Source organism: Drosophila montana, unplaced genomic scaffold (genome assembly GCF_035044405.1).
Source record: "Drosophila montana isolate Dmon_TW-CO22-7 unplaced genomic scaffold, ASM3504440v1 contig_3231_1, whole genome shotgun sequence".
NCBI lineage: Eukaryota > Metazoa > Arthropoda > Insecta > Diptera > Drosophilidae > Drosophila > Drosophila montana.
This window is the reverse complement of record NW_026998113.1, coordinates 485,205-511,462: the sequence shown is the minus strand read 5'-3', so window position 1 is coordinate 511,462 and position 26,258 is coordinate 485,205. Positions and strand designations below refer to the sequence as shown.

The following is a 26,258-nucleotide window of genomic DNA, read 5'->3' as shown; positions in this document are numbered from 1 at the left end:
ACTTATTTCTATTTTTATGCAGGCCTCGCAATTGACCCGCTTATTAGCCCGGCTTTAAGCTTGGAATTTGCATTATAAATAACGATATTTTCGTTTACGTGTTGTAATCAATTAAACGTATTTAATACTCTGCTTACACTTTCCATGCATGATATGCAAAATGCGATTTGTTTCTATTTCCAACAAAAGAAATCACTTTTTTCCCTCTTTTCTTTCGTCCAAATATTTGCGTGTAAATTATTTATGCAAACGTTGAAATGTTTATGGTAAAAAATAAACAATAATTGGCCACAGTAGCTACAGATTTTTATTCTCAAACAATGAACAACAATTGAGTTTTCAATTTATGGATGACTCGGAGAAAACACCTCAACAAAAATAGGTAATTTCGACAAAACGAGAAAGAATTAATTTGAGTAAAGGCTTTGCAGAACAAAAATTTTAATTAAATTGAATTTATCGTAAAGCTTCATTATTTTTAATTGCATTCGCAAAATTGCACTTGCAAAATTGAAAGAAGACAAATCTGCTTTTTGTAAATGCCTCACAGATTTCAGAAAATCCAATTCGGATTAACAAATTTCTTAATTTTTTTCTGTTTTTGGTTAAAGTCAAAAATATGCAGAAACAAGTACACGAACCGAACCTAAAACTCGGAGTTGAACTGAACTAGTGATAATTAACATTGGGTCTGCAGCCCTGGTACATATTTTTATCACAGTTATCATACATATTTGTTCAAAGCGCTTCCTTAAATCCAAAATTCAAACAAAATACTCACATTTGTGGGATTTAAGCTTTAGAAACTATCAAAATGCGGAAACATGGGTTGGATGCTAATAGATAAATCTGACTGCGACCGTCTAGACATGCAATTTTATCCTGGCAGAGAGCAGCAAAGCTGCTACGATGGCAACTTTACCAGCTGCACACACACACACACACCCATAGGCAGACACACGCACACCTACATATCGATAAAGAGAGTTTGAGGGTGTGCTGCCGGCTGCTGTCGCAAAAACTACCCCCAAAATTGAAATCGAAATTAAAAAAGGAATAGAAATAAACAGAAATCGCATCGAACTGTAAAGCAAAAACTAAAAAATATAAGCCCCCCAAAATCTCCGCCGCGCTACTACAGCTGAAGCAGCACATTTGAGTGCGTGCAGCGTTGGGGGAGGCGACGGCGGTATTCAGGTGAGACGTTAAACGGGCGTGTCAGCAACGAGTTAAAAAAAAAAAACAGCTGTGTGCCAAATGGCGACAGGAGGCCATGGAAAAACAGTTAAGAATAAAATCAGTTGACGGCTGCCTGGAACGGACCCAAAAATAAAAAAATTATAATACAACAACAGCAACAACAATAACAACAACAACAAGAAGAAGAATTCCACGCTTGCGGGCCGCAATTTACATAAAACACGCAGAACCAGTTTTTAGTATTTTTTAAGTCGTGTTCTGTTGGTCAAGAGAGTGCGCGCGCGAGAGCGAGAGAGAGAGGGCAGCCGCAAGAGAACGCTTAAAACAAACGCTTGCACTTTGAGCTTTATGTACAAAAACTACAATAGCTTGCTTTAGATATACAAAAACAATAACATAAGAAGAGGAAGAAAAAACTTACCCATAGCTCAGTACCCCAACTCATTTTGTTGTTGGAGCTTGGCGCTGCTGCTGCGTTTTCTGGTTCTGCCAGTTTCTGCTGCTGCGCTGCTTTTGCTTGATCCGTTTGCCACTGTTATTATAATTATTGTTGTAAACAACAGCGAAACATGGGGTAAGGTAAATAAAATAAAAAAAAAGAATAGAAACTGAGAATTTTGTTTCGTTTTCGTTGCCTTTGCTTTTCGCCTAATTGCCTGTGAACAAACGACAACAAAACGAAAAGAGAGCAATTTCCAATACTCTGCGATTCCAGCAACGTTGAATGCAGACGTGTCCACAGGCGCAGCGGCGACGCCGGCTGCGGCAGCGGCAACGGCATCGGCAGGTAGATCAAATGGTTAAGGAATTTCGTTTGTGGAATGGGAACGGGTATAGGACTCTAAAAAAGTGCTGCCAATCGCTTTCAAACAAACAACAGCAACAAATAAAACCGGCCACCGCCGCTGCCGCTGCTGACGTCAAGAAAATTTTCGTGCACTGGCATTTGCTGCAGCCTAGCGACAGAGAGAGAGAGAGAGATAAAACGCGATTTGGAGAGCATGGCTGCATTTCGTAATTGGGAGAGTGCGAGAGTCAATTGGAACGTATAAGCAATCATTTATTTATGACTTTCGATACATTAAAATATTAAACACATAAAGCCGCACGCGCGCCTCTCTTTAATTAAATTTGCCATTAGTTTTAATTTTCAATTTAACCGCTGCCAAACAACGAGCCGCAATGGCTACAACAAATTCGACGCCAGAGCTCACAATAGGCAAATGTGCCTATTGTTGTTTTTTACATAATTTCGCACACACACACACATACACGGGCGCGGGCGCACACACACACACACACGCACACAGCAACGAGCAGAGGCCGAATGCACGCACTCTGCTTCTTCTATGCTGCATTGTTGGTTTTTTTCGCATCGTATTGAACTGAAGTGCAGCGTTTGGGATTTAACATTTTTTGCCGTTCAAGTGTTGCACAATATTTTTATCACACTGATATGCGCTTGCACTTAGTATGCGTCATAAATTTAGGCGACACAAACACTCGCAGGCACACACACGAATATAATTGAATTGTTGTTTTTTTCTCGCAAAAACAAGCAACATGCGGACCACGCGTACCTTTACTTTCGCCGATTCGATTGCAACTAAAACAAAGCTCATCGGTGTGACCGTACTGCGATATAGTAAAAATACTTAAAATAAACCGATGCTACAATCGACGAAATGTGTTATCGATGAGTAAGTAACGAATAGTCCGCAAATATAAGTATCGAGTAAAAGGAACTTTATCGTTATTTTCAAATTGAGTATCGCGCAATTACTTTGCACAAAGAGGAAACGTATTAAACTTTGTAACAATTACATATAATTTATTGATTTAATAACTAACTAAATAGCTGCCATTAATAGGCTTTGCTCGCCTGTTGCAGCTTGCATCATTAATTCTGAAGTTGCGTATTTTTCTGCAAATAATTTTGCATTAAATTATATACAGTAATGCAATAACAATTACAAAAAGTTCATTTCAAATCGTTGCTTAAGCTAAAACATAAAATTATATGCTTGTTTGTGTGTGTGTGTGTTAACATATAGTACAGTCATTGGACTTTTGTTTCTGTTCTGAAATTCAAGCATTCTAATCGAGTATTTTGCATAGATTCGAGACATATTCGGTTGGGCAATAAAAATAGATCGGGCTAAAAACTAAAACACGGCTGGCAGCAACGGCCCAAATTCAACACTAATACACATATCTGGCTTAACTAAATCATTGTGCCCAAACTTATTACTCTAATTAGCTGCATTTAGCCCGCCGCCGTCTGCAGCAGCAGCTCTGCGGCCATTTCCAAGCTCCAGCCGGACTGATGCAGTGCCTGCTCACACTGGGATCTGCCGGCGACGCCCAGCCGAGTCAGCTGATCGATCTTGTAGTGGCGCTGAGCCAGCTGTACATCGCCGCTGGCGGCGCGCAGTGCATTGCGCACATCCTGCTCCACAGCGGCGCTGCCCAGCTCCAGCATCAGCTGCTGCAGTTTCTCCTGTTCGCGCTGCGCCTCCGCCGGCACCGGGGCATATAGCTGATGGGCGCCCTCGAGCTGCTGCTGTTGCTGCTGACGCATTTTGTCCAGACGCCGCTGGATTTGCTGTGCCGAAAGCGGCGGCGGGGCCAGCGGTGCCGGACGATGCGGACGCAGATAATCGTCCAGAGTGACCTCATCGTAAATGGCCGCGCCACTGCCATTGGGCACCTGGCCGTAGTAGGCGGAACCGGCCATGCTGGCGGCAACTTGATCATAGCGCTCGCCGCCGGAGGACGCCACGCTGCCATACAGCGAAGCATTCGAAGCGTAGACGCTGCTCTTGGGCGCCACCACGCGATTGGATATGGCCACAAACGAGTGATGCGTTTCCGGCTGCTGCGACTGCGGTGCCTGCCGCTGATTTTGATACAGTTGCTCCGCCGACTCCGGCGGCGGCGGCTGTGCATAGTACTCCGAGGACGTGGCTGCCACACGTTCATACCAAATGCGATTCACGACACTCTGCGTGGTGACAGATGCTGCTGCTGCAGCGGTCTCCACATTATTCTGCTTGGGCGTGGGCGATGCCTGACTGCCGTTGGATGTGGGACTGGAGTGATTCGATAGATTGCCGCTGCCAGCGGCGTTTTTCAGGGGCGTGAGATTCTGTTTGTAGACAATCTCCTTGTTCGCATACATTTGCGCCGAGTTGCGTTGATAATCCTCCTGTGCCTTGTTGCTGCCGCTATACATGTCCTTCTCCAGCTCAGCTATAAAGGATTTGTCCAGCAGCACGCTCTCCGAGGCTGGCTGCGATTGCCGCTGCTGTTGCTGCTGCTGCTGCACGGTTGTCACCTCATGGCGCTCCAGCGTGAGGTTGCTCAAATTGTACTGCATTGCGGCCGATTCCAAGGCGGGTATGTTCTCCTTGTTGGCATGCCCGTTGGCAAGGCCAGCGCCAAAGAGATTCTTGCGTGCAGCTGGACTGCCGTAAACGGGCGCAACAACAACAGGCTCAGGAGCTGGGGCATTCGAGTAGAGCATTAGAGCGCCAGCGGTGGAATCCAGGCCGCTGGTATCGAACGGATCCCGCACAGGCGTCTGCTGCTCGCGCTTGTGCAGCTGCTGGGCAAACTCAATGGTGTTGGAGTAGGTGGGCGGCATTTGATAGGGCGGCGGCTGCAGGCGTCCCGGAGAGGCGGCAGCTGCCGACTCAAAATCAAACTGCGGTTGCTCGTTGAAGAAGGTGGGCGTGTTGGGGCCCGAGGAATAGGCTGTGCCAGCGGCAGCCTCAGCAAATGTGGGCACATCAATGGGCGCATCCAGCAGGCAAAAGGAGTTGTCCAGCTGCAGCGAGGAACTGTCGCCAGCGGCCAGAGCTGCCGTCGGACGCATCTCAGGCGAGATGTCGATGAGAATGCCCTCCTCCTGCTGCTGCTGTTGGTGCGGCGGCGGTGGCCGGTTCGGACCTCTTGCTGACATCTTATGCTTGACCGCATTGCGTCGCTGCAGACCGCCACAATCGTTGACGAGCTTGTTGTAGGAGAACTGCTTGCTGGATATGGACTTGCGCTCCTTGACATGACCCTGCGGCGACTGTGTGGCCTGTGGCGTCAGTGAGGCGCACTTGCGCTGTCGCTCCTCGCCATTGGGCGGCGCAGCGGTGGCACCGCCAGCACCACCCCAGCAGAAGCCAAAGGGCGAGCCAGGCGCTGCATTGCCTCGCATTTGGACATCGCCGAGACGTCGCTGCTCCAGCAGCGCGCGCGGAAAGACGCCAATATCGTAGGTACGCTGATTTTGGCCCTTGATCAGCTTCAGCTCCGAGCGGCCATCGATGATGGCAATGCTGTCGCCCGGCTCGAGCTGCAGACCCTTGGCGTCATGATAGCTGCGCGTGGCGCGCATCACCGGCGGCGACATGCTGCCCAGATATTCCCTAGACGAGCAAAGAGACAGGATTAGCGAGGGTTCTACATTATCAAAGAGGGAGCTTACTTGAGTGCCGCAAACGTGGGTCGTTCGCCGGGCGTCTTGTCCCAGCACTGCAGCATCATGGCATACACATCAGGCGGGCACGCGTCCGGCTGATGCAGTCGCTCGCCCTCGCGATCGATTTTGCGTAATATCTGGGAGCCATTTAGGCCCACCCACGGATCCTCGCCGAAGCTAAACATTTCCCAGAGCGTAACGCCAAACATCCAGGTGTCCGAGGCGTGCGAGAACTGACGGAAACGCAACGACTCGGGCGCACACCACGGAAAGGGCACCTTCTTGTGCTCGGACATGACATAGCAGTCATCCTCCTGGGGCAGCGCACGCATCAGACCAAAGTCGCCAATCTTGATCTTGTTGCCGGCAGCCAAGAGCACATTGCGGCAGGCGAGATCGCGATGCAGAAAGCGCTTCTGCTCCAGATAGGCCATGCCAGTGACAATCTGCACGGACCAGTTCCAGATGTGGGTCAGCGATGTGTGGCGGCATTGCTTGCGCAGCGTGTCCAGCAGCGAGCCGCGCTCCGCCAGCTCCGTGATCATCATCATGGGCTGGGATAGCACCACGCCATACAGACGCACCAGATTCGAGTGATCCAAGGCGTGCATGGCCTGCACCTCGCGAAAGAAGTCATCAATGATGCCCGGCTGTGTCAGGTTGTCCGACTTGAGCACCTTGACGGCCACCTGGAGCACCTGGCCAGCCGGCGAGGCGCTCCACTCGCCGCGCCGCACCACACCAAAGGAGCCATCGCCCAGCTTCAGGCCCAATGTTATGTCCTTCTCATGTATCAGGCACGTCAACGCGCCCGGCTTCAAATGCTGCTGCTGCTGTTGGTTTTGCTGCTGCTTCTTGGACGAGGGCTGCTTGCCGCCGCCAATCAGCTTGGAGAGTATATTCTTGCGCCACTGATGGGCCTTCTTCTTGCGCACCGCCTCCACCAGACGCCTTATGGCCGGCTTGCCCAGGCCACAGCGCTCCAGATCATCGGGCAGCACGTAGTCAAAGTGCGCCAAGCGAGTGACCTGCAGATCATCTCGTATGCGCTCCAGGAACTGTTCCAGCTGCACCTCCCGCAGCAAATCCTCCAGCCAGGAAGTCTCGCTGGCGCTGCCATCGCCACCCGCAGGTGAACCCATTATTGTGTGAGCTGCGAGGCACAAAATAAATAAAATTAAAGAAATAAGCCAATTTGAAGACAATCTTCAGAATTTAACAGAAATTAAAGAGGCGTCTTTATGAGAAACAGTGCCAACATCTGAGATCTGAGATGAAAATCGCGATTTAACAGAGGGAAAATACCTTTTAAAATGTGTTTCGCTTAATCCTATGATTTGACATAAAAAATATTTCATTAAAAATATGTTTTTTGATCTGGAAACCTTTTCCTTGGGTGTTTCGAGTACTTTGCTTACTTTGTGAGTGGAAAACTATTCCAAGTCTTTTAATGATTAATACTTCCATTTGGCTAACAGCACAACTTTTTCAATATAATCTATTGGAGTATTCGACTATTCAGAAATTGTTATAGCCAAAAATAAATTCCCTTCTCCCATTCTTAGCGCTCTCTGAAATTGCCTAAGAAATGCAATTTTTCACAATATGTTGGCATAGTTTTAAAGGTGAGAATCCCCCTTTTTTTTGGGCATGCAACACACTCCACAAATTGGAGTTTGTTTGTTTTTTGTCTCCAGTTGAGGCGGGGACTTCCCACGCTCACGACAATTTGAGAAATTTGATTTCCATGCCGCTCACGTCTGTTGTGTTACATTTTCTCGGTAAAAAAAAAAGGTAGAAAAACATTGAATTGTGTCTAGCTTTTAGTTCGAACATGTTTAAACGGGGTTGCGGTTCGCTTTCAAACTTGTTGGTACGCCCATTTTTTCGAAAAGCCGCGGCGAACTTGAACCCATAAAGTAGAGACATAATTGCCTTAAAGTACTTAGTTAGCGAAAGTGCCATATGAGTATTTATGGTCAGCATAAAATTAAAATTGCCCACCAGTCGCTGCTTTATTATCAATAGCAACAGCATTACGTCAGCTATAAGCAGCGGTAACAGCGCAGGCGACGCAGACTGTGACTGCGACAGCGACTGCGCTGCTGCATGCAAGTGGGCCACGCAGTGCCTGTGCGCGTGTGTGTTTGTTTGTGTATGTGAGGAAGAGAGCGAGAGAGACTAAACAAATAGCAGAGCGCGCAGCTGCAACATCAACAGCATTCGTGACGTCAAAGTAGCTGCGACTGCAACGAGTTTCAAAAGAATTCTTGACGCGTGCTAAAGTTGCATTTGTAAACGATAAGTGCCGGAGGTGAGCTGCGGAACAACGAGTATCTGTGATTGTGTTCGCTTAGAAATGAGTGCAGCTCATATTTTTAGAGCTTGACTATGATCAATTCCAGCGATAAGCTTTGCAAAAAGCTTGAGCTAATAACGCTTAGCGAACTAAACTATTGAGCAATTATTTAGACGGAAACAATTAGTGTTGCAAAGCGGATGCGGGCGAACAACGACACAGACTGATACTAAAACTACAAATGTCGCTTGGAAAGCAGATATTCCAGAATTGAGAGAAGTTATACCCAATGCATAAGCATCTCAATTTAGTCTATTATCTTCTTTTTAGACTCTTTTGAAGAAAGATATTCAAACATCCTATATAAATGGGCTATATAATATAAAGTACAGTTGGAAATCATAAATGGCGAAATTGTATTTTTATCCAATTTTACTCCCTTTAAACAATTATTTTTACTACTTTTTCTTCTTACACTTTTAAATAAATAAATTAAGTTAAACTCTAGAGCCCAACTGGTCGAATTTCGAACAACCACTGTTATCTGTGGAGAAAATCAACCACCACCCAAAATTAGAACAGTTGCGACAACAGAAGGATACAAAAGGCTCACAGTTGTGTTAATTCCCAGAAGATTTATACATAACAAAAACACCCAAAAAAGGGGCACTTACCCGAGCGAGCTTCTGGCGAGTGGTTTTGGTTTTTGGGAACAGCTGCAGCCGCTGGCCGAATAAAGTCACAGGCAATGGCTCAGCGAAGCGTTGACGCTTCCGTTGTTGTCGTCGTCGTCTGCGTTGTTTTTGTCGGCTGCTGCACTTTGCGAAACTTCCTGTCTTGCTGGTGAACAGGTTGTGAAGATGAAACTGAAACTCAATATGTGTGCACAGCTTGGACAGCCGCAGCAGGCGCAAGGTGAAGGACGTCGACGTCTACGTCGTTTTGTATTGTCTTCGGTGCGTTTATATGTGTGCGTGCGTGTTTGTGTGAGTATGTGTGTTGCTTTGTTTACACTCGCAGAAAGAGCAGCTGGCTCTGGAAGCGCCAACGTTGTACATGGAAATTGGCCATCATCGTCGGCATAACCGGGGCGAATCGAGGAGCAAGAGGAGACCGCTTAATATTAATTTAGCTGGGCCCCCACACACACAACACACAGACACTAATGTACTCTTTCAACAGACGATTTGCCGTGCCCCGTGCCCCGCGCTGCTGCTGCTGTCGTCACAGTTTTTTGCACAAATTTTCTACAGTTTTTACCCCTTGTTTTTGATTGTTGTTGTTGCTGCTGTTGCTTGTGTGCGTGCCAGCGTTTATTTTGTTACATATTCCTCACATTAGCTTTGTGTAATTTCGCATAAATTAAACAAAAATTAACGTTTTCCATGGAAATGCGCGCACGAAAGACAGCACAAAATGAAGACAGTAAAAAATGAGGGGCGAATGCACGAAACGAAGCTTTAGCTTTTGCTGTTATTGCGTTGACAAATACTGCACGAAGAGCTTTTATTCGAGTCACGTTTACAGCTTGTTGTTCAGCAGCAGCAAACAACAAAACAAAGCGCGAGGCTTAATTATATTTTTAAAACAAAATCTGTTGGTAAAACCCGTGCGACACAGCCGCTCTCTGCGTAAGCTGATCTATCAATACTGGACGGCAGTGGGACCGAATCTCAAAACCAAAAATATACTAACTTCTTAAATGCCAATCATTCCAGTGCCGTCAAAATACTAGTCAGCTGAAACTTAAGGTCGCAGCCAACTTCATGCGACTCATAGCTGCGTCGCAACGGCGGTCACACTTTACATCTGTGTTTATCCGCCTTGTGGTGAATGCCACTTTCAAGCACACGTGCAGAGCGTTTAATTTTTGTTAGTGAGTTTTATTTAATGCTAAAGTTGCTTTAAATAAACTAAAAATATGCCGGCAGCTGTAGCTACAGGCGTGCAAATCAATGGACCATTGAAAAACAAAAAGATTGTGTTTAACGAAGATGGCGAAGCCTTGGCAAAGCCCAAAAACGAGAAGCACAACAAAAAAGCGGCTGCACAAAAGGCACAAAATAATAAAAATGCGGCCAACAGAAACGGACAGGTGAAAAAGCCGCAGAGAATTAAGTTTGGAGACCATGGCAATGCAGAAGGCGAAGAGAAGGAAGTGCAATTCAGTAAGAAGCCCAAAGAGCAGCCGGCGAAAAAGAGCAACCAGCTGCCAGAAGGAAGTCAAGAAAAGAAGCCGCAGCGCATAAAGTTCGACGACGACGGCGCCGAGAAGGAGCAGGTGACGGAGAGTGAGACCGAGAGCGACTACGAAGCTGAGGAGAAAGCGACCAAAAAGCGGAACAGGCAACAGCTCCAAGCAGACGATAACGACGCACAGCAGAAATGGTATCAGGTGGTACGTGAACTTCAGAGGATATATATAGACTTATTAATCTGATATGGTTTAAATGCAGCACACGGAGTACCCCTCCAGTGATGAGGTGCTGGACATGAAGGAGAACGAGCAGCTGGAGCTGTTCAATCTATGCAAATCGTCCTTTGAGGCAGAGAAGACAACGTTCAATAAGCGTAGGTTTATCTTTCAAAAGAAAGTGTGTCAAACTCCCAACAATCCTTGTATGTTCCTCCGCAGGCAATCCCACGGATGCACGCTGGCTGCAGACTGCCCTGCACAAAGGTACAGCCAAGGATCGCGCCAATGCGGGCGCCTTGCTGGTGACCAGCAATCCGCTGGGCAATCTGGAAGCACTCTCCAACCTGATTGCCTTCTGCAAGATATCAAATAAGAGCAGCAACGATGTCATTGCCGTGCTCACGGATCTGTGGCAGGAGGTGCTGCTGCCGCCACAGCGCAAGCTATTGGCCATACATACGCGCGGCGCCGACTGGAAGCACCTGAAGAAGCGGGAGCTGCACAAAGAGCAAACACGTCGCATCTACGCCTATTGGTATTTTGAGAGCGAGCTCAAGGATCAGTATCACGAGTATCTCAAGAACCTAATGCAGGGCCTGCAAACAGGTCAGGAGCACAACAAGACGGCTGCCATTGTGGCCGCTGCCAAACTGTTGGCCTATGCGCCCGAGAAGGAGCAAATGCTGCTCACAATGCTAATCAACAAGCTGGGCGATCCCATTGCCAAAATAGCCTCCAAGGCGCTGCATCATCTCAGCGAAGTGGCCCAACGGCATCCCAACATGTGCGGCGTCATTGTCGCCGAGGCCGAGAAGTTGCTCTTCCGCAACAACATTTCCGAGCGTGCCCAGCACTTTGCGCTGTGCTTTCTCTCCAGCATAGCCCCATCGGGTCGTCCCGAAGTCTGCACCAAGCTGGTCAACATATGCTTTGCTCTGTTCAAGGTGCTGGTGCAGAAGGGCGCCGTCAACAACCGCACCATGCAGGCGATTCTGCGTTGCCTGCAAAAGGCCATCACCGAGGCACAGCCGGCCAAGGGCAGCACTGAGCTCTTGACCAAGGAGATGCAGGATACCATCTATCGACTGGTGCATCTGGCCGACATACGCGTCTCGGTGCAAACGCTGGGCCTGCTGCTGCAGCTGGTCACAGTGAAGACCGAGAAATCGGATCGCTTCTATAATGCGCTGTACATCAAACTGCTGGACCTGAATCTAATCAACATTGGCGGCAAGACGGCGGCCCAGCTGCTGCACATTGTGCATCGAGCCATCCACACAGACAAGCATGTGGCACGGGCTCAGGCGTTTGTGAAGCGCCTGCTGCAGCTGGCCCTCTATGCGCCGCCCAACATGGCTGCCGGCTGTCTGATTGTGCTGCACAAGCTGCTCCGCATGCGCCGCGAGCTCGTCGCTGGCATTGGGGACACGGAAATGGCGGCCAGCGCTAAGCAACTGCTGCCGGCAGCTGCTCCTGAGGATCTGGATAAGTTTGGCAGCGATAGTGAGGAGGTGTACAAGGATGTGGATAAGGAGCCAACGGAAGCAGCAGTGAAAAAGGAGAAGGAGCCCGGCACCAGCTCCTGGCACCATGTCCATTTGGTTGCCACAGAGTCCAAGGTGCGCGACATTGACGCCTGCAAATACGATCCGTATCATCGTGTGCCCGCCTTTGCGGGTGCCGGCTATGCGCTGCGCAATGAGCTGCTGCTTCTGCGCCAACATTACCATCCCACGGTGCAGGTGTTTGCCGAGCATATACTGCTGGGTGAGTAGCAACAGTTGGATGCCATGTGGACATCACTAAACTGATACCTTTCCCTTCTTATAGAGCAACGCATTGATTATTATGGCGATCCGTTGCGTGATTTTGGTCTGCCGCATTTCCTGGAGCGTTTCGCTTTCAAGAATCCCAAGAAACTGGACCATCAGCAGGCAGTGGAGGGCGCCGCCAGCGCTGCGCACAAACGTTACACGGCATTCGGAGCACGTGGCAAGCCCGTTAAATCGCTGACCAAGACCAACTGCACAGAGGATGAAATGTTTATATTCAATTATCTAGAGCATAAGCGCAAACAGGCAGAGCTGATGGAGCAGAGCAAGAAGCAGCCAAAAATAGAGGAAAAAACACCGGAAACGGTTGAGGATGATTTAAAGGAGGGCGAAGTCGACGATGATGAGTTTGAATCCTATTTGGATGACTTCTTTGGCAAAAAGCTGAAACAAGGCGGCGATGATGAGCAGGACGAAGAAGAACTGAACTATCTAGAGGAGCTCGGTGGAGAGCTGCAGGCGGACAAGTCCAAAAAGCAGCAAAAGAAGAAGAAACAAACAGAAGATGACGATATGGATGACGATTGGGACGATGATGCTGAGGATGAGGACGCGGATGATCTATCAGGCGCTGAAGCAGACGATCAGTCGGACGATGAGACGGGCTCAATTGATTTAGAGCCCTTGGATGACAACGATGAGGAAGACGATGATGATGATGATGGTGGTTCTATATCTATGGATGACGATAGTGATGCAAGCGAGGCGCCCGACAGTCCCGACGAGGACGAAGATGATGAAGATGCGCCGCCCAAAACAAAGAAATCACGCAAAGATGCCATCTTGAATGAGCGCAACTTCGCCCAGAAACTGAAACACAGCGACGGTGCGTATGAATTATTTGTTTACCTTACATACTATATTATATTAATATATATTCGATCCCTAGATATGAGTTCGCTGTTTGCTGCTGCGGATGATTTCTCAGCGTTGCTGGAGGAAACGGGCAAATCCAAGGGACAAGGCACCAGCAATGCGCTCTTCAACAAGGACAAATCCTCCGATAAGCAACTGAAATGGGAGGAAAAGCGTCGCTCGAACAGCAAAATCTATACAAGCAAAAAGTTTGGCGGAGGCAAAGCCAAAATGGGAGGAGGCAAACCCAAAGCGGGCAAGAAACGAAAGCATTAGCTGCAAAATGAGAGGCAGAGCGACGAGTGCGACTGGTTTTATATATAGAAATCAAATTGGGTTATGAATTGTGTAAATAAATAAACAATTAAACTACTTTTGATAGTTAAAAACAAAAACCACTCGAGTTTTGAAGTCTTCGGTACTAATCAGTAATATGTCGGTGGAAATTTGGGGGCTGTCTAAATAAATTGAATTTAGTTAATGAATTTAATTTAGTCAATACCTACACTATATTTAAACACAACTGAATGGGATCTAAAGCTGGAAGCTGATTTGTTCACTTACCTTATGTGATGAAGGTGCACGTTAAGACGGGGCTTCGGGAAATTGCACTCGCATGTACGGAAAAATCGCGAAAAACGTTTGTATGAAACTTCTCGAAGAATCGATTCCTCCTTGGTGGAAATGGGTGTCAAAGGTCTGCTGGGTGACGTTTTGTGTTCAAATTTATTTACATATGCACATACATACATATGTACATACACACATGTGTACATTTATACGTATGTACATACATTTATACGTATGTACATACATTTATACGTATGTACATACATTTATACGTATGTACATACATACATACATAGGTACATACATACATAAATATATACATACATACATATGTACATGCATACATATGTACATGCACACATATGTACATACCTATTTATGTACATGCATACATACATACATATTTACATACTTATGTACATACATACATGTGTACATATAAATGCACATACATACAAAACAACAAAAAAAGCACTACACTGCTAGCTAGGCATGGAAAACTGCAGAGCCTACTTGAATTCTTGAGAATCGAGGAGGAGAGCACTTGGCAGAAATTCGTTTAATTTAAATTTGCAGCACAGCGACAAATAAGCTTTGTCTGCGTTTAATATTAGAAAACAAACTACATGCATACATATATACATAAATGCATACATACATGCACACACACACACGCACACGTCGTATACATTGATATTTGAAATATTTTATTTTAACTTTATATACAAACTTTGGTGTCTTATATGCTAGCAAGTTAATATGTGATTTTTATTTTCTCATTTTTACAGCTAAAACCAACGCCCCGAACTTTTCGCAACTCGTAATTCAATTGAGCGCTATGTCTGTACAGGCGCTATAATATGTTATTCTTTTAGATGAACCGTATTTAATGCTAAAATAAGATATTATTAGCGATTTTATTGTTGATCTTAACTTTTAACTAATTGTTGACGTCCTCTCATTTGTTGCTTAAACATAGCTGTTTTGATATACATATATATATATATATATATATATATTATATATATATACTATTGGAACCTTAGACTATTGCTGCGGTTGTAATTCTCTCGCATAACTCGTAAACAATGCTTGGCTCGTATTTATAAGCCAGCATTCTGTATTGTGGCTTCCGCTAAGTGGTAATTTATGTTTTCTTTTCTTCTTTTTTTTGGAGATTTGGTTTAACATTTTCATATTTTGTTGTTTATTTTCTAAGGCAACGTGTTAAAAGGCAACTTTCATATATTATTACACTTAACAATTTCGGGACCATGAGCTCTTGTTCTTCGCCTTTCCACAATTTCAATATTTTCAATAAAAAAATGTAGATATGTGTGTTTTGTTTGTTGTCAGAGTTTAAAAACAAATAAAATATAAATTGGTGTTCTTTTTTTTTTAATTTGCATTTACATTTATTTCATTTTAATTCATACAGATGTTAAACGCTTTTAAGTTTTATGTGTTGGGGAGATTTGGGGAAATTTCAATTTCTTTTCTTTCGGCTAACAAAACAAAATGTGTAAAACAAATCAAAGAAAACATCAGTTAACAATATAGGTAAAGTTAAATTAAAATAATGCTATATAATAATTATATAGCAATGCTTGAAAGTCAATCATAATTAGGAGATTTGACATAATTAAATTATATAGACAACTGTGAATATTCAATGCGCTTTTCTCACATCGAGCAAATTTCAAAAGAATTTTCTTTCATTTGCTGCAGATCGATGGAAATATGAAAAAGTAAATTTCAAAAACAATTCACTTTTAATTTCTATGTTATACTTATTGTTGTTGCTGCGGATGCATGACGTTTAACAATTATTTCTAAACTTAACATAGAGCACAACTTAAAGCATATTATTATTTGTAATATTTAATATTATATATGTATGCATATGTATGTATATAAGACTATTAATATGTATGCGTTTAGATCTCCTTTCGTTAAATAGCTTAATTAACTATCTTTGCACTTAACTAATTTTCAAAATTGTATGCCTTTTTGTTTTAATATACGTTATTTTCAAAAAAAATTTACAATTACCAAATTTACATTTGCCACCATTTTTCTTCAAGAGTTTACAAAAGTTGTTTTCTTTTTTTTTTGTTTTTTGTTTATGACTGTACATTACGCTACTAATTACTAATCCAACAACAACGAAACTTGTTATGTTGTATATAGGTGTGTGTGTGTGTGCGGAGTTAAATATTTCAATAATTAATCGAAGTCAAATTCAACTTATACTTAAACATTACACAATAACAACTTCTAAATCTCTATTGACAGGATCTTTGGTGCTGCTCAATGATCCGTTAGGCCCACATTCAACATCATCTATACATCTATGCATGTATGTGTGTGTGTGTTTGTGTATTTGCGTGTATGTGTTTATTATATTGTTGCCATCTGGTTGCGCCGTCGTAATCGTCTTCCGTCCAGCGTTTTCCGTGTCCAGGTCAGAGTCAAATCGCTCATCTGCCGTCAGCTGCGCTGCTGCAGCCGTTGCCTTTGCCGTTCCGTCCACCTTCCATTGGCCGCTACGAGCACCGCCTGCAGCAGCTGCTTCTCCTCCTCGTCGATGACAGTCGTTACTGCCGGCTCGACCTTCGGTTCCAGTGAGTGTCATTCAAACACATAGCGCTGGCGCAGCGCACGCGCTCGCTCTGGCTGCACACGTGTGGGTGGACGTGGCACTTTGGGCTGTCGCTTGGCCTTGCGCTGCGCCGGTGGCCGTGGTCGCGGGAATATCAATGGCTTCTCGTACGCCTCGTCCAGGCGCTCTGCTTTGATTGTTACCCCGCAGTAGACGCGTCGCTCCTTCTTGAAACGATGCTTGAGCACCTGCTGGACACCATTGAGCAGCAGACAGAAGTGACGCCAGCTGGCGCGCGATTTGCGCCATGTGTGTTTCGCCTTGCCAAAGCCACAAAGATCGTTCAGAGGACGCGGCGAGCGCCGGCTGTTCGTGGGCGATGCACTTGGCTTGGCCACAGGCAACACATCCACCAGTGGTGGCAGCTGCTGTATCAACCGGTACAGTCCAGCCTTTGAATCCTCCTGCTCCGGCAGCGTTTCCGCTGTTTGTCGCAGTTCAGTTCGGCGTTGTTGGCGAGTGCGTGGTCGTTTATTTGCTTCAGCCGGCGAGACAATTGTAGGTAGCGCTCGCACCGGACGTGCAGCAGGTGGTGGCAGCATAAGGGCTGCGGGCTCTGGATTGTTAATAACATTGCACTCGTGTGGATGTGGGAGCGGCAGCTCAGTATAATACTCAGAGGGCAGTCGCAGTGGCGGCGCAAGTTCATCAAAGCCATGGAAGTCGGTGAGCGCCTCAAAGTCCGGATCAAAAACGCCCTGCATAACATCCTCGTTGGACGTCTGATCCGCTGGCAGCTCCTCAGCAGACTCGCCGACAGATAACTCAGCACCAATGCGCATCTCTGCGGCCGACCTTTGTTCCATAATGAGAATCAACTGTTTTTGGTGTTCCTGCTTGATGGACAACTCAACTGGCTGCTCCATGGTGTCTTCGCTCAAGTCGACCACAACCTGTTCGGGCGGTGGTATTATGTCTACATCGGGATCGTTATTCTGTTGCACCCAATCGCTGTCCATTATATCGCGCAACTTGGGCCGTTTTGCTGGATCCTTCTGTAGGCACCAGCTGATCAATTGTTTGAGCTCCAAGCTTGAGTTTACCCAGCGCTTGGAGCGCTGATTGAATGACTCCTTCTCCATGCGTTTACGCAGCTTATGATGCACGTCGGGGCCATGATCACAGTCACCCAGGTAGAGGCGATAGGGCGCATGACCCATAAACATTGTGTAGAGCGTCGCGCCAAGACCATAAACATCCACAGCTGGCGAATATGTAACTACATTGGGATCCTTCAAAAGCTCCGGCGGCGCATAGTCTAACGTATAGCGCGGCTTGTCCCGCCAGCTCTGGAAGCGACTATTGTAGCTGCAATGATTTGTTGGTGAGCGAAGGTTTTGAAGTCAAGGCAGGCGTTTTAATCTTACCAGGCATTGCCAAAGTCCACCAGTTTTACATCCATGCTGTCACGGCTCACAAACACTATGTTCTCCGGCTTGATATCCCCGTGTATGAAATGCTTGGAGTGCACATGCTGCACAGCCTGTACTAGCTGCAGAAAGATGTCACGGCAGCTGTTCTCGTCGAGCGTTGTGCTCTGTAGATAAGCGGCCAGCTCCTCGCCACACAGATACTCTTGGATTATCCACACCTCACACTTGTCACGGAACGTGCCATGATAGTTCACAATGTTATGGTGACAGTGCGAGTCCAAGGCGCATGATGTAAGTGCATCTATTTCGGAGGCCCGAAACTTGGACAGCGGTATGACCTTTGCCATAAACACAATATCCGAAGCGTCCACCACAAAATAGCAGGTGCCATAGGAGCCCTTTACAGTCTGCGTGCCCAACTCAAGATCATCTGGTCGTGAAGGTATATTCTGCAAAGCGATATGATTAGTTTGAATTGACCAAATGAGACAGGTATGACAACCCACCTGCAAATTAGGATTGCAGTACTCAATCTGGCAGAGATTGTCGCGTCGCATTTGCTCCAAATGCTCAGGCGCCACATATGTATAGCCGCGAAACAGTTGTATGCGTGCGGGCGGTGCATCACATTCGGGATCCTCGGGCAACTGATCCGTAAACTCGTTACTAAAGTTCTGCACATCGTCCTCGGCGTTGAGTGTTGGCTTGTAAGGTGCTTTGCGGCGTTTAGCGCGCAGATCCTGCCAGTTAATGCCATGGAAGAACGGATGGTCTTTGATCTCGCTGGCATCCCGATGATTGCCGCCTAGTCGACGCTTTGGATTCTTCTCTAACATCTTGAGCACAAAGTCCCGGGCATTTGCGCTAAATGACGATGGTATCAACGGCTGTTCCTTTTGTATGCGACGTGAAATCTCTGATTGCTGACTCTGGCCATCCGAGGTAGCAAATGGTGAGGCGCCCGTCAGCAGCTCAAATGTCAGCACACCGACCGACCACCAATCGACAGCACTGTCATGACCCGGGGGCCCAGTCCGTATTATCTCTGGAGCCATATATTCCAATGTGCCGCAGAAGCTGTGTGCACGATATTCATTCTCGGCGGTGAGTATTTTGGACAGGCCGAAATCGGATAACACAATGTGACCATCGCCATCCAATAAAATATTCTCCAATTTTATGTCACGGTATATAATGCCCAGCTGATGCAGCTGCTCCAGCGCCAGTACCACCTCAGCAATGTAAACCCGTACACGCGATTCCTCAAAATGCTCCGCATGGTAGAGATGTGTGAAAAGTTCCCCGCCATTGGCAAAGTCTGCAAAAACAAAAGAACGCTAAGTCAATAGGCCGTGTGGCAATGATGGAGCATTTATAACTTACCCAGCACTAGATAGAGCTTCGATGATGACTGAAATGCATAGTGTAAGCCAACCAGAAACGGACTGCGCTGCACCGCTTCGAGAACCTTTAATATTCAAAGAGAATTGAATTAGTCTTTTTTGCTAGTATATTTGTATTTAAACTTACAACATTTGTATTGAATACATTATAAACAAAAAGAAACGGTCGCACTGCCGCTTATCGAATAATTTGCCGATGACTTTTGCCACATTGCTTTAAAGCTTTTTTGCCTTATCTTTACGCTTACTTACTGCTTTGTTTATTAATTTCGTTCGGCGCTCGTTAGTTGTGCGCTGTTTTGTTGTTGCTATATACGATTGAGGAGCTAACTGTACACAACAGCTGTTTGGGAATTTCCCCAACACGAATATCCCAAACATACCACAATTGCCCTACGCCTCTTAAACACATTCATATATATGCTAACTAGATATATATTGTACATATATGCATAGTAGTAGGTTTTTTGGTGGCGGCGCAAAAGTGAAAAGATATTTTTGTACAATTTAATTTCATATTGAAATTACTTCATCTTTCTCTTTTTGCCTTCATAGACAATTGTCAAGCATCTCTGGTTGTACACACAACTTTCACATTTCACGATTTTATTCCCTTCCTTTTTTGGCTAAAGCAACAACAGCAATACATAACGCAGGGCGATGCCAGCGCAAGCAGGAAATTTTGTATACTACAGCCGGTATATAAGCCTCCTCTTCCTCGGCCCTACCCTATTTACCCCACCCCTCCCCACACTAACACACTTATACTGCTTAACTATGTCAATAACTAGGTTAGTAGCACAAGCGTCATATTCGTCGTTGTTGTTTATGTACCTTGAAAAATGTAAGTTGCGTGTGTGTGTCTGCGTCTCGTTTATCTGTAAAGAGGTAACAAGCCAACGCATTGTATACTTTTTAAATTTTTCGCCGAAAATTGCCCTTGTTGCCTAGTTTGTACTCTCTGCTGTTCTCGCTTGCCACCTACACCTGTTTGCAGTTATTTAACCAAGTTTTGCATTAGGATTTCTATTTTCAATGCCGCTAACCGGTTGTGGATTGCACACACACACACAAAATGAATACATGCATACATATGCACACATACATATGTGGTAGATCAGCTTGCTCTCTTTTGGCTCTCTCTCTCTACCTGTCTCCACCACTATCTTTGGTAATCCGTTAGCTTTTCGCCGGTGCAACAAGTTAAGCGAGCGGTGAGCGAGCTTGTGTCATGCGAGTGTGTTTTTGTACGAGTGTCACGAGCACGCTTTGATTCTTGCAAAGTTTTTGGCTGCCGCCTCTTTTTTCTTTCCTTTAGCTTTTTTTATTGTTTTGTGTACGTGCAGCAACTGAAGGTTTTATTTCAATTATCTGCGCTTTTTGATCATGATAAATGACAAGGGAAAGATGCAATGGCAAAAAAAACTTGGAATGGGGCACGTATCGTATCATCGTAAGGGCTTTCTTATGTTTTTTTTTTTGTAATTTGCTTTGACCATTTCTCTTTTCTGTACATTTTACTTACCATACGCTCAGTTTTTGTATGCTCAGCCGTTTTGCGCTTTTGCACTACTGTAATCTTATTGAGAACCTTCATGGCATACAATTTGCCTGCATCGTGTCTGGTCAGTTTACGCACCAAGAAAACACGTCCATAAGCTACAGAAAAATAGAAATAAATGTTTATATAAACTTGATATTAGTTTGATCAGTTATTTGATGCTTACCTCCCGTGCCAAGCACGCGAATGATTTTAAAGTCGTTTAAACTCACGCGCTCATCGCTATAAAGTTTGACTGTGAAAGAAAAATTGAAATGCAGATTGATTAGCATAAGAAATGAGAGCACTTATAACTAAGAATAAAGCTCAAAAGACAAAACAGCAAAAGACTAGAGCTACACACATTGAAAAACGATAATGGCCACACATACTGATATATGTGCATTGCACACATACGCAGACTGTGGTGTGCTGTGGAGCTGGTGAAAACTACACAATTGTTTATTCTGTAGCATGTGATAAGCATTATCGCAATTCGGTATGCAGCTGAGCAGCACGTGCGACACTTGATATAAACAGCTAAACTATAAAAGTGTATGCATTGAAATGTAAGCAGAGCGAACTATCACTCGCTCTGTTATCAGCGTTCATATATCACACACGTATATGTATTTATAGGCATATTAAAGTATATTGTATGAAAACGTTATAAGGACAACAACAAAGAGCGTCGGGCGTCATTGCAGCAGGTGGCTGACCCACTAAGAACGTCAATCGTCTGTGCAAGAGCAGAAGAATGCGCAGCAGCCAATCAGAGGCAACCCGCCAGCCAACTCTCTCTACTCAATCTCTCGATGACGGTAGCCTTAACGGTTCATTGGCCCTGTCTCGCATTTTGGCAATTTACAGTTACAGTGACGCGTACAGACGACATTTGTACATTAGGCATGGAAAATTACAAAAAAAAATATAGCCCAATTGTGTGCAAACAAACCTGCGCATATTTAATCAAATTTCCCAAGTGACTAATATGTTTGCCGTCTCTCATTTTCCCTCTCCCACTCAGTGTTAACATTTGCAGAAATAAACTCCGCAGTTGACAAGCAGCCTGCGGCAGACAGAAAAGAGCGCCAGCAAAAGATAGATAGAGAGCGAGTTGAATGCCAATGCTGGACATTTGTCCTTGAACCTGTGGCCTTTTTGTTTTGTGTGTTTAACGTTTCATTCATAGGATTAGTCATTTCTTCGAACATATTGAAATACTTATGAACTTAACGTTAAGTTAAACGAGAAAAAAGTAAGGTGAAATAAAATGAACAGCTCTTCGTGTGCATTCAACCCCTTTTCTACTGGTTCAATCGAAATTTCAGCTTGTTGTGAAATATGCTCAGCACATTGACACAAACCAGAGGTTAATGAAATTACCTTGCTAATAATTGTTGTTTCAATAAACCAGTTGCACATATTATTAATATTTCATTAACAAACCCAAGTTGCTAACACGTCCCGAAAAGTTACGTACGGTCCCTTTTTTTTGGGAAAGGTGCAATGAACTTAGTAGTGATAGCTTTTTTCCCCCTCCTGGGTGGCCAAGAACATATTAAAAACAAACAGCACTTCAACGAAAATATGTTTTTGAATGGCTAGCAAAATTATTGATCCAACAAAACGCAACCTAGCAGGCAATCTGAGAAAAAAGTAGGGAAACACTATAACAACATGAATATTTCTCCTAACAATTCTCTGGATATCATAACAACCTCATGTACTGTTTAAAGTATCTCTTAAATTTTCAGGAATTGTGTTACAAACAAAACAAAACAAAAATGCGAGCAAGAATTACAATAAAATGTGCAATGGAGCAAAAAACCAACGGAAAACATGTTTTTCTATAATTGCCAGCAATTGCTATGAAAATAACCATCAAAAATGGAACATTTAACAATATTCACGCTTTTCATCTATAAATTAAATAATTTAATAATATTTTTATTAGTACGATTTATTTTTAAACCGCAAAACATTCAAAAAGCACTTTTTGGCCTTGATGAACCATATCGTTACATACAAACGTGCATATTCGTCCATACAAACATGTGCATGTATCTTTTAGCAGGCTTTTAAACTGTTTAACCTCAATGCGGTTTGAGTTGTTTTTTTTGTCGACTAGCCAAAGTTTAAAGAACGCGAAAAATGTGAAAATAAGTATTCCAAATATATGATAAACAGCTCGAAGTCGTTAAAACGATTAAAGTATCTTGGAGTTTAAATAAATTGCTTTTAATTAAATCCGAAGTAGTCATGTTATTTACATGGTTATCTGGCAGATCCATGTAAATGAGCTATTGCCGCTGTTAAAAAAGTTCGCCTGTTAGAAGTTTTTTAAATCGGGTGCGGTGCTGTACACAACAGAACACGCACAGCTGTCTTCGCGACATTCATACACATTCAAGCACACGCACACACTTAAGAACCGTTATGGAGAGTATATTTGCGCTCTCCAGTGAGACAGCTAGTTCACGATCTGTCGACTGCTGCACGCACTATAACAAATTGCAGCGGAAAGAGGGAGGTCAACAAGAACAATATTCTCTCCGACTTGACATCAAGTTGTTACACACTCTTAAATGTAAATTACAAATTGACAATAAGGCGCAAAGGCTAACACGTTTTACATAAATATGTATATATGTATGTAGTGGTTGCTGGGACAGTTGCATTGTCAAGTTCAAGTAAATCAATTGCTTATATGTATGTATGGCCATGCTCACACACACCTACATATGCAAATAGCCAAACAGTCTGAACGTGAAATGTTGCTCGTGGTGTGGTGAGTTCAGGTGAGTTACGTTTTGGGGTGAATTGCAGTGGGGCAACGCAACAAACACCCAAATAATACCATGTATGTGTTTGCGCAAGTGTGTCAAGGTTGAATGCATGTGCCTCACTTTAAAAGGATTGGAAAGGACGAGGTCGATGCCGCTGCATTGACCAGGCCATATTACCTCCCCAACTCCCCCAAATCAATTGTAGATACAAGTCTAGACTTAAAAGCATTTACTCACCATAGGAACGCAGGTCGGTCACGTTCTCCAAATCCCGTTGATGCCCCTCATTTTCTAGATCCAATGGCGTGCTGTTGCTAGTTGGCATTGCATATGTTGTGGGTTGCGTAGCTGCTTTTTTTGCTGCTGCTGCTGCTGCCGCCGCCGCTGCAGCTGCAGCCGCTGCCGCATTGTTGTTGTTTTTGGGTTTCCTGATGTTGCTAGTGGTGGGCGATTCATCGATTTCCAGGTCGCTATCCTCCTCCGTTTCTTGGTCGTAATATTCGATGCATTCATTCTCGTCGCTCTCCGCATCCGAAATACATACAACATCTGCCACAGCACTCTGAGGCGGCGGAGAGGCCGGTGAGGCTGGCGAGGGCGGCGTCGGTATTGTGGATATGTTTTTACGGTAACTGTATTCCATTCGTGTAGTTGTTGCTGTATTGGTATTTACGTTTGGCTTTTTCTTCTTATTGTTATTATTGTTGTTGCTGTATTGCCTCCCGTTTGCGTTGCTAACATTGTTGTTCTGTTTCTTATTGTTGTTATTATTATTGTTGTTGTTATTGTTGTGGTTCATAGCTTTGCCGTTGTTCATTTTCCGCTGCCCACTGGAGGACCCAGAACTGCTGCTTGTCTCCACGACGTTTTGCTGATGCTTCAATTTCGGATTTTTGCTGCTGACTCCGTTGGTCAAGTGCTGCAAGGGCTCATCGTCACTCTGTCGTCGTCGTTTGGTCGTCTTACTATTACCGTTGGCCGTCATCGTGTGTCCATTGACGAGCTGTGCTGAACGCATTTCACTATCGTCTAGCGGAGGTGCTGGCGGCGGTTGTTTTCGTCTGCTCTTTGCACCGCTGGTGTTGCTACTTATAATTTCGCACTGGTTGCGCTGATGTTGTGATTGCTGTTTCTGTAGGCGACTCATTTTAAGTGACAGAATCTCTTCGGCGTATTACGCTTTACGTTGCAAGTTGTAGATGCTAATTGCAATAACTGTTTAGGGCGATTTGCAGCAGCTGATTAACATGTCGCTTAGGAGCCGAACGGGCGAGTGGGAGCTGTAGAGTGCAATCGAAAATTATTACGCGCGCTCTCTCTCTCTCATGCGAGTCTGCCAGTTAGTCAACAATATGGTACAGTTTGGACTAGAGATGAGCGCGTGTCGGCTAAATTTAAAGAACGAACAGAATTATTTTTTTTTTTTTATCGATATTGTAATGTTTGAAAAAAACCGAGTTCACTAGATTTTAATATTTTATGAAGACCAACTCAGTATTAATTTGTATAATAATAAAGTAATAAATTCAATTACAATAATTGCATTTGGTCGAATTGGGTTTTGTTTATCCACAGACACGAATGCATCACGCGCTCATCTCTAGTACAGTTTGGACACAAGCACGGACCAAAAAACTCTGAAAAAACAACTACAACTCACCTCAGAGCAATAAAAGGCGCAAATATGTCGGCAACAACACTTAAGCACAATTATGTTTGAACACGTTTAAAGATGTTGGATGCCATGCGTTTTATTATTTGCATATATATATATATAATAAGTTGTTGTATATATTTTTATTTTTTATTTAGTTTTAAACCCTTGGTTTAGATATTATTCAACCATTTGTTAATACGAATTTGTGATAATCACAAATTTCATCAATTGCGTTTTGCGCCTGCTTTTCGTATGCACTATTTTTCTTTCGCCTTTTTTGCTATGGGTCTTTCTTATTACGCTCGTACACACATACAAGCACGCAGGCGTTTTTCGGCTACGTTTCACGGTTGTTTTGTTTTGACTTGCAGATTCTACAGTGCAATAGGCCTGATTTATTTAAAATTCCAATTGACGATGAAATCGATTTTGGCGGTATTAAAAAAGATTTAATTTTATTATATGTATGTATAATACGTGTGGATTTTACAAGTTTTTACCGCCGCTTTCTACTTCACATACACACACGCACATAAAACCAACACCAATGCGGCGCGACGCTCTTTGCCATCTGCTTTGCGCTCTCATTCTTTGCCACTTATTTGCTGTTGCATCGACAATAAAGCACACGCTTATAATAATTTATCAGGTATATTTAAGCCCGCATTGTACACGATCGGCTGCAACTATATATGAATAAAAGCAAATTGTAATATTTACTTATTAACTCATTGGGTTCTTTGGTAATTTCGATAATTTCCCGACAGCGCGACCGAACACATTGAAGTTATTTATAAAATGAACTGGTATGTGCTGTTATCGATACGTGACAACGCTTAATATATATCGATGGTACATTTAGCCAATGGGGCACGATCGAGTTTTAATAACTATTACTATAAGATAAAAAGAAAAAATTGTACGTGCCCCAATTCAAAGCATATATTCATATTCTTGTACGATTTTGGAATTAGTTAGTAAAATTAAAATAATGAACATACTCACATCGATAGATAGGGCTTGGCCTATCGGTGACCATTCACAGTAAATGATTAAACAGCTGACGTACCTTTCCAGAAGCCATGGAATCGATAGGTTTTTGATGCGGATCGACCAAGCCACCACAAATTATTGAAATGTGCTCCTGAAGCTTAGTATGCACATTAGCATTTTGCCTAATGCTTAGTA

The 26,258-nt window shown here is 44.3% G+C and overlaps 4 protein-coding genes and 1 long non-coding RNA gene across 18 annotated transcripts in view; 2 read left to right on the top strand and 3 right to left on the bottom strand.

Annotated features, from left to right (window-relative positions):
* Cip4 (formin-binding protein 1-like Cip4) overlaps nucleotides 1–26,258 on the bottom strand; it is a 136,932-nt gene that overhangs the window by 34,425 nt on the left and 76,249 nt on the right. For 10 of the 11 annotated variants that reach the window (XM_064690022.1, XM_064690023.1, XM_064690026.1 and 7 more), the window contains exons 1-2: nucleotides 2,781–2,827; nucleotides 1,622–1,732 (exon numbers count right to left, since the gene is read on the bottom strand). In XM_064690022.1, coding sequence (XP_064546092.1) covers nucleotides 1,622–1,732; nucleotides 2,781–2,822 — 153 coding nt within the window. In that variant the 5' untranslated portion in view covers nucleotides 2,823–2,827. Of the gene's footprint in view, nucleotides 1–1,621; nucleotides 1,735–2,780; nucleotides 2,828–26,258 lie in introns of those variants that run through there. The other variant, XM_064690033.1, reaches the window with a different exon arrangement.
* LOC135433800 (uncharacterized) lies at nucleotides 1,654–2,302 on the top strand. Its single transcript, XR_010437145.1, has 2 exons — nucleotides 1,654–1,774; nucleotides 1,886–2,302. It is a non-coding gene; the product is annotated as an uncharacterized LOC135433800 (long non-coding RNA).
* Ack (activated Cdc42 kinase) lies at nucleotides 3,011–9,634 on the bottom strand. Of its 3 annotated transcripts, none has more exons than XM_064690059.1 (4): nucleotides 9,234–9,634; nucleotides 8,648–8,813; nucleotides 5,681–6,827; nucleotides 3,011–5,621 (listed from the first exon to the last, which is right to left on the bottom strand). In XM_064690059.1, the coding sequence occupies exons 3-4, from the start codon at nucleotides 6,814–6,816 to the stop codon at nucleotides 3,467–3,469; spliced, it is 3,291 nt and encodes a 1,096-aa protein (XP_064546129.1). In that variant the 5' UTR covers nucleotides 6,817–6,827; nucleotides 8,648–8,813; nucleotides 9,234–9,634; the 3' UTR covers nucleotides 3,011–3,466. The 3 variants fall into 3 exon arrangements, with proteins under 3 accessions (XP_064546129.1, XP_064546130.1, XP_064546131.1); XM_064690060.1 differs by having other exon boundaries at nucleotides 8,648–8,809; XM_064690061.1 differs by lacking the exons at nucleotides 8,648–8,813; nucleotides 9,234–9,634 and adding an exon at nucleotides 6,980–7,080.
* On the top strand, nucleotides 9,769–13,471 carry Noc1 (Nucleolar complex protein 1). Its single transcript, XM_064690062.1, has 5 exons — nucleotides 9,769–10,371; nucleotides 10,430–10,544; nucleotides 10,609–12,156; nucleotides 12,220–13,047; nucleotides 13,111–13,471. Exons 1-5 carry the CDS (start codon nucleotides 9,895–9,897, stop codon nucleotides 13,350–13,352), a joined length of 3,210 nt encoding a protein of 1,069 aa, XP_064546132.1. The 5' UTR covers nucleotides 9,769–9,894; the 3' UTR covers nucleotides 13,353–13,471.
* Nucleotides 15,719–25,874, bottom strand: JIL-1 (JIL-1 kinase). 2 transcript variants are annotated; one of them, XM_064690058.1, is made up of 8 exons: nucleotides 25,074–25,874; nucleotides 23,651–24,801; nucleotides 20,812–20,880; nucleotides 20,610–20,743; nucleotides 19,065–19,149; nucleotides 18,188–18,999; nucleotides 17,676–18,130; nucleotides 15,719–17,616 (listed from the first exon to the last, which is right to left on the bottom strand). In XM_064690058.1, exons 2-8 carry the CDS (start codon nucleotides 24,558–24,560, stop codon nucleotides 16,278–16,280), a joined length of 3,804 nt encoding a protein of 1,267 aa, XP_064546128.1. In that variant the 5' UTR covers nucleotides 24,561–24,801; nucleotides 25,074–25,874; the 3' UTR covers nucleotides 15,719–16,277. The 2 variants fall into 2 exon arrangements, with proteins under 2 accessions (XP_064546128.1, XP_064546127.1); XM_064690057.1 differs by having other exon boundaries at nucleotides 23,651–24,693.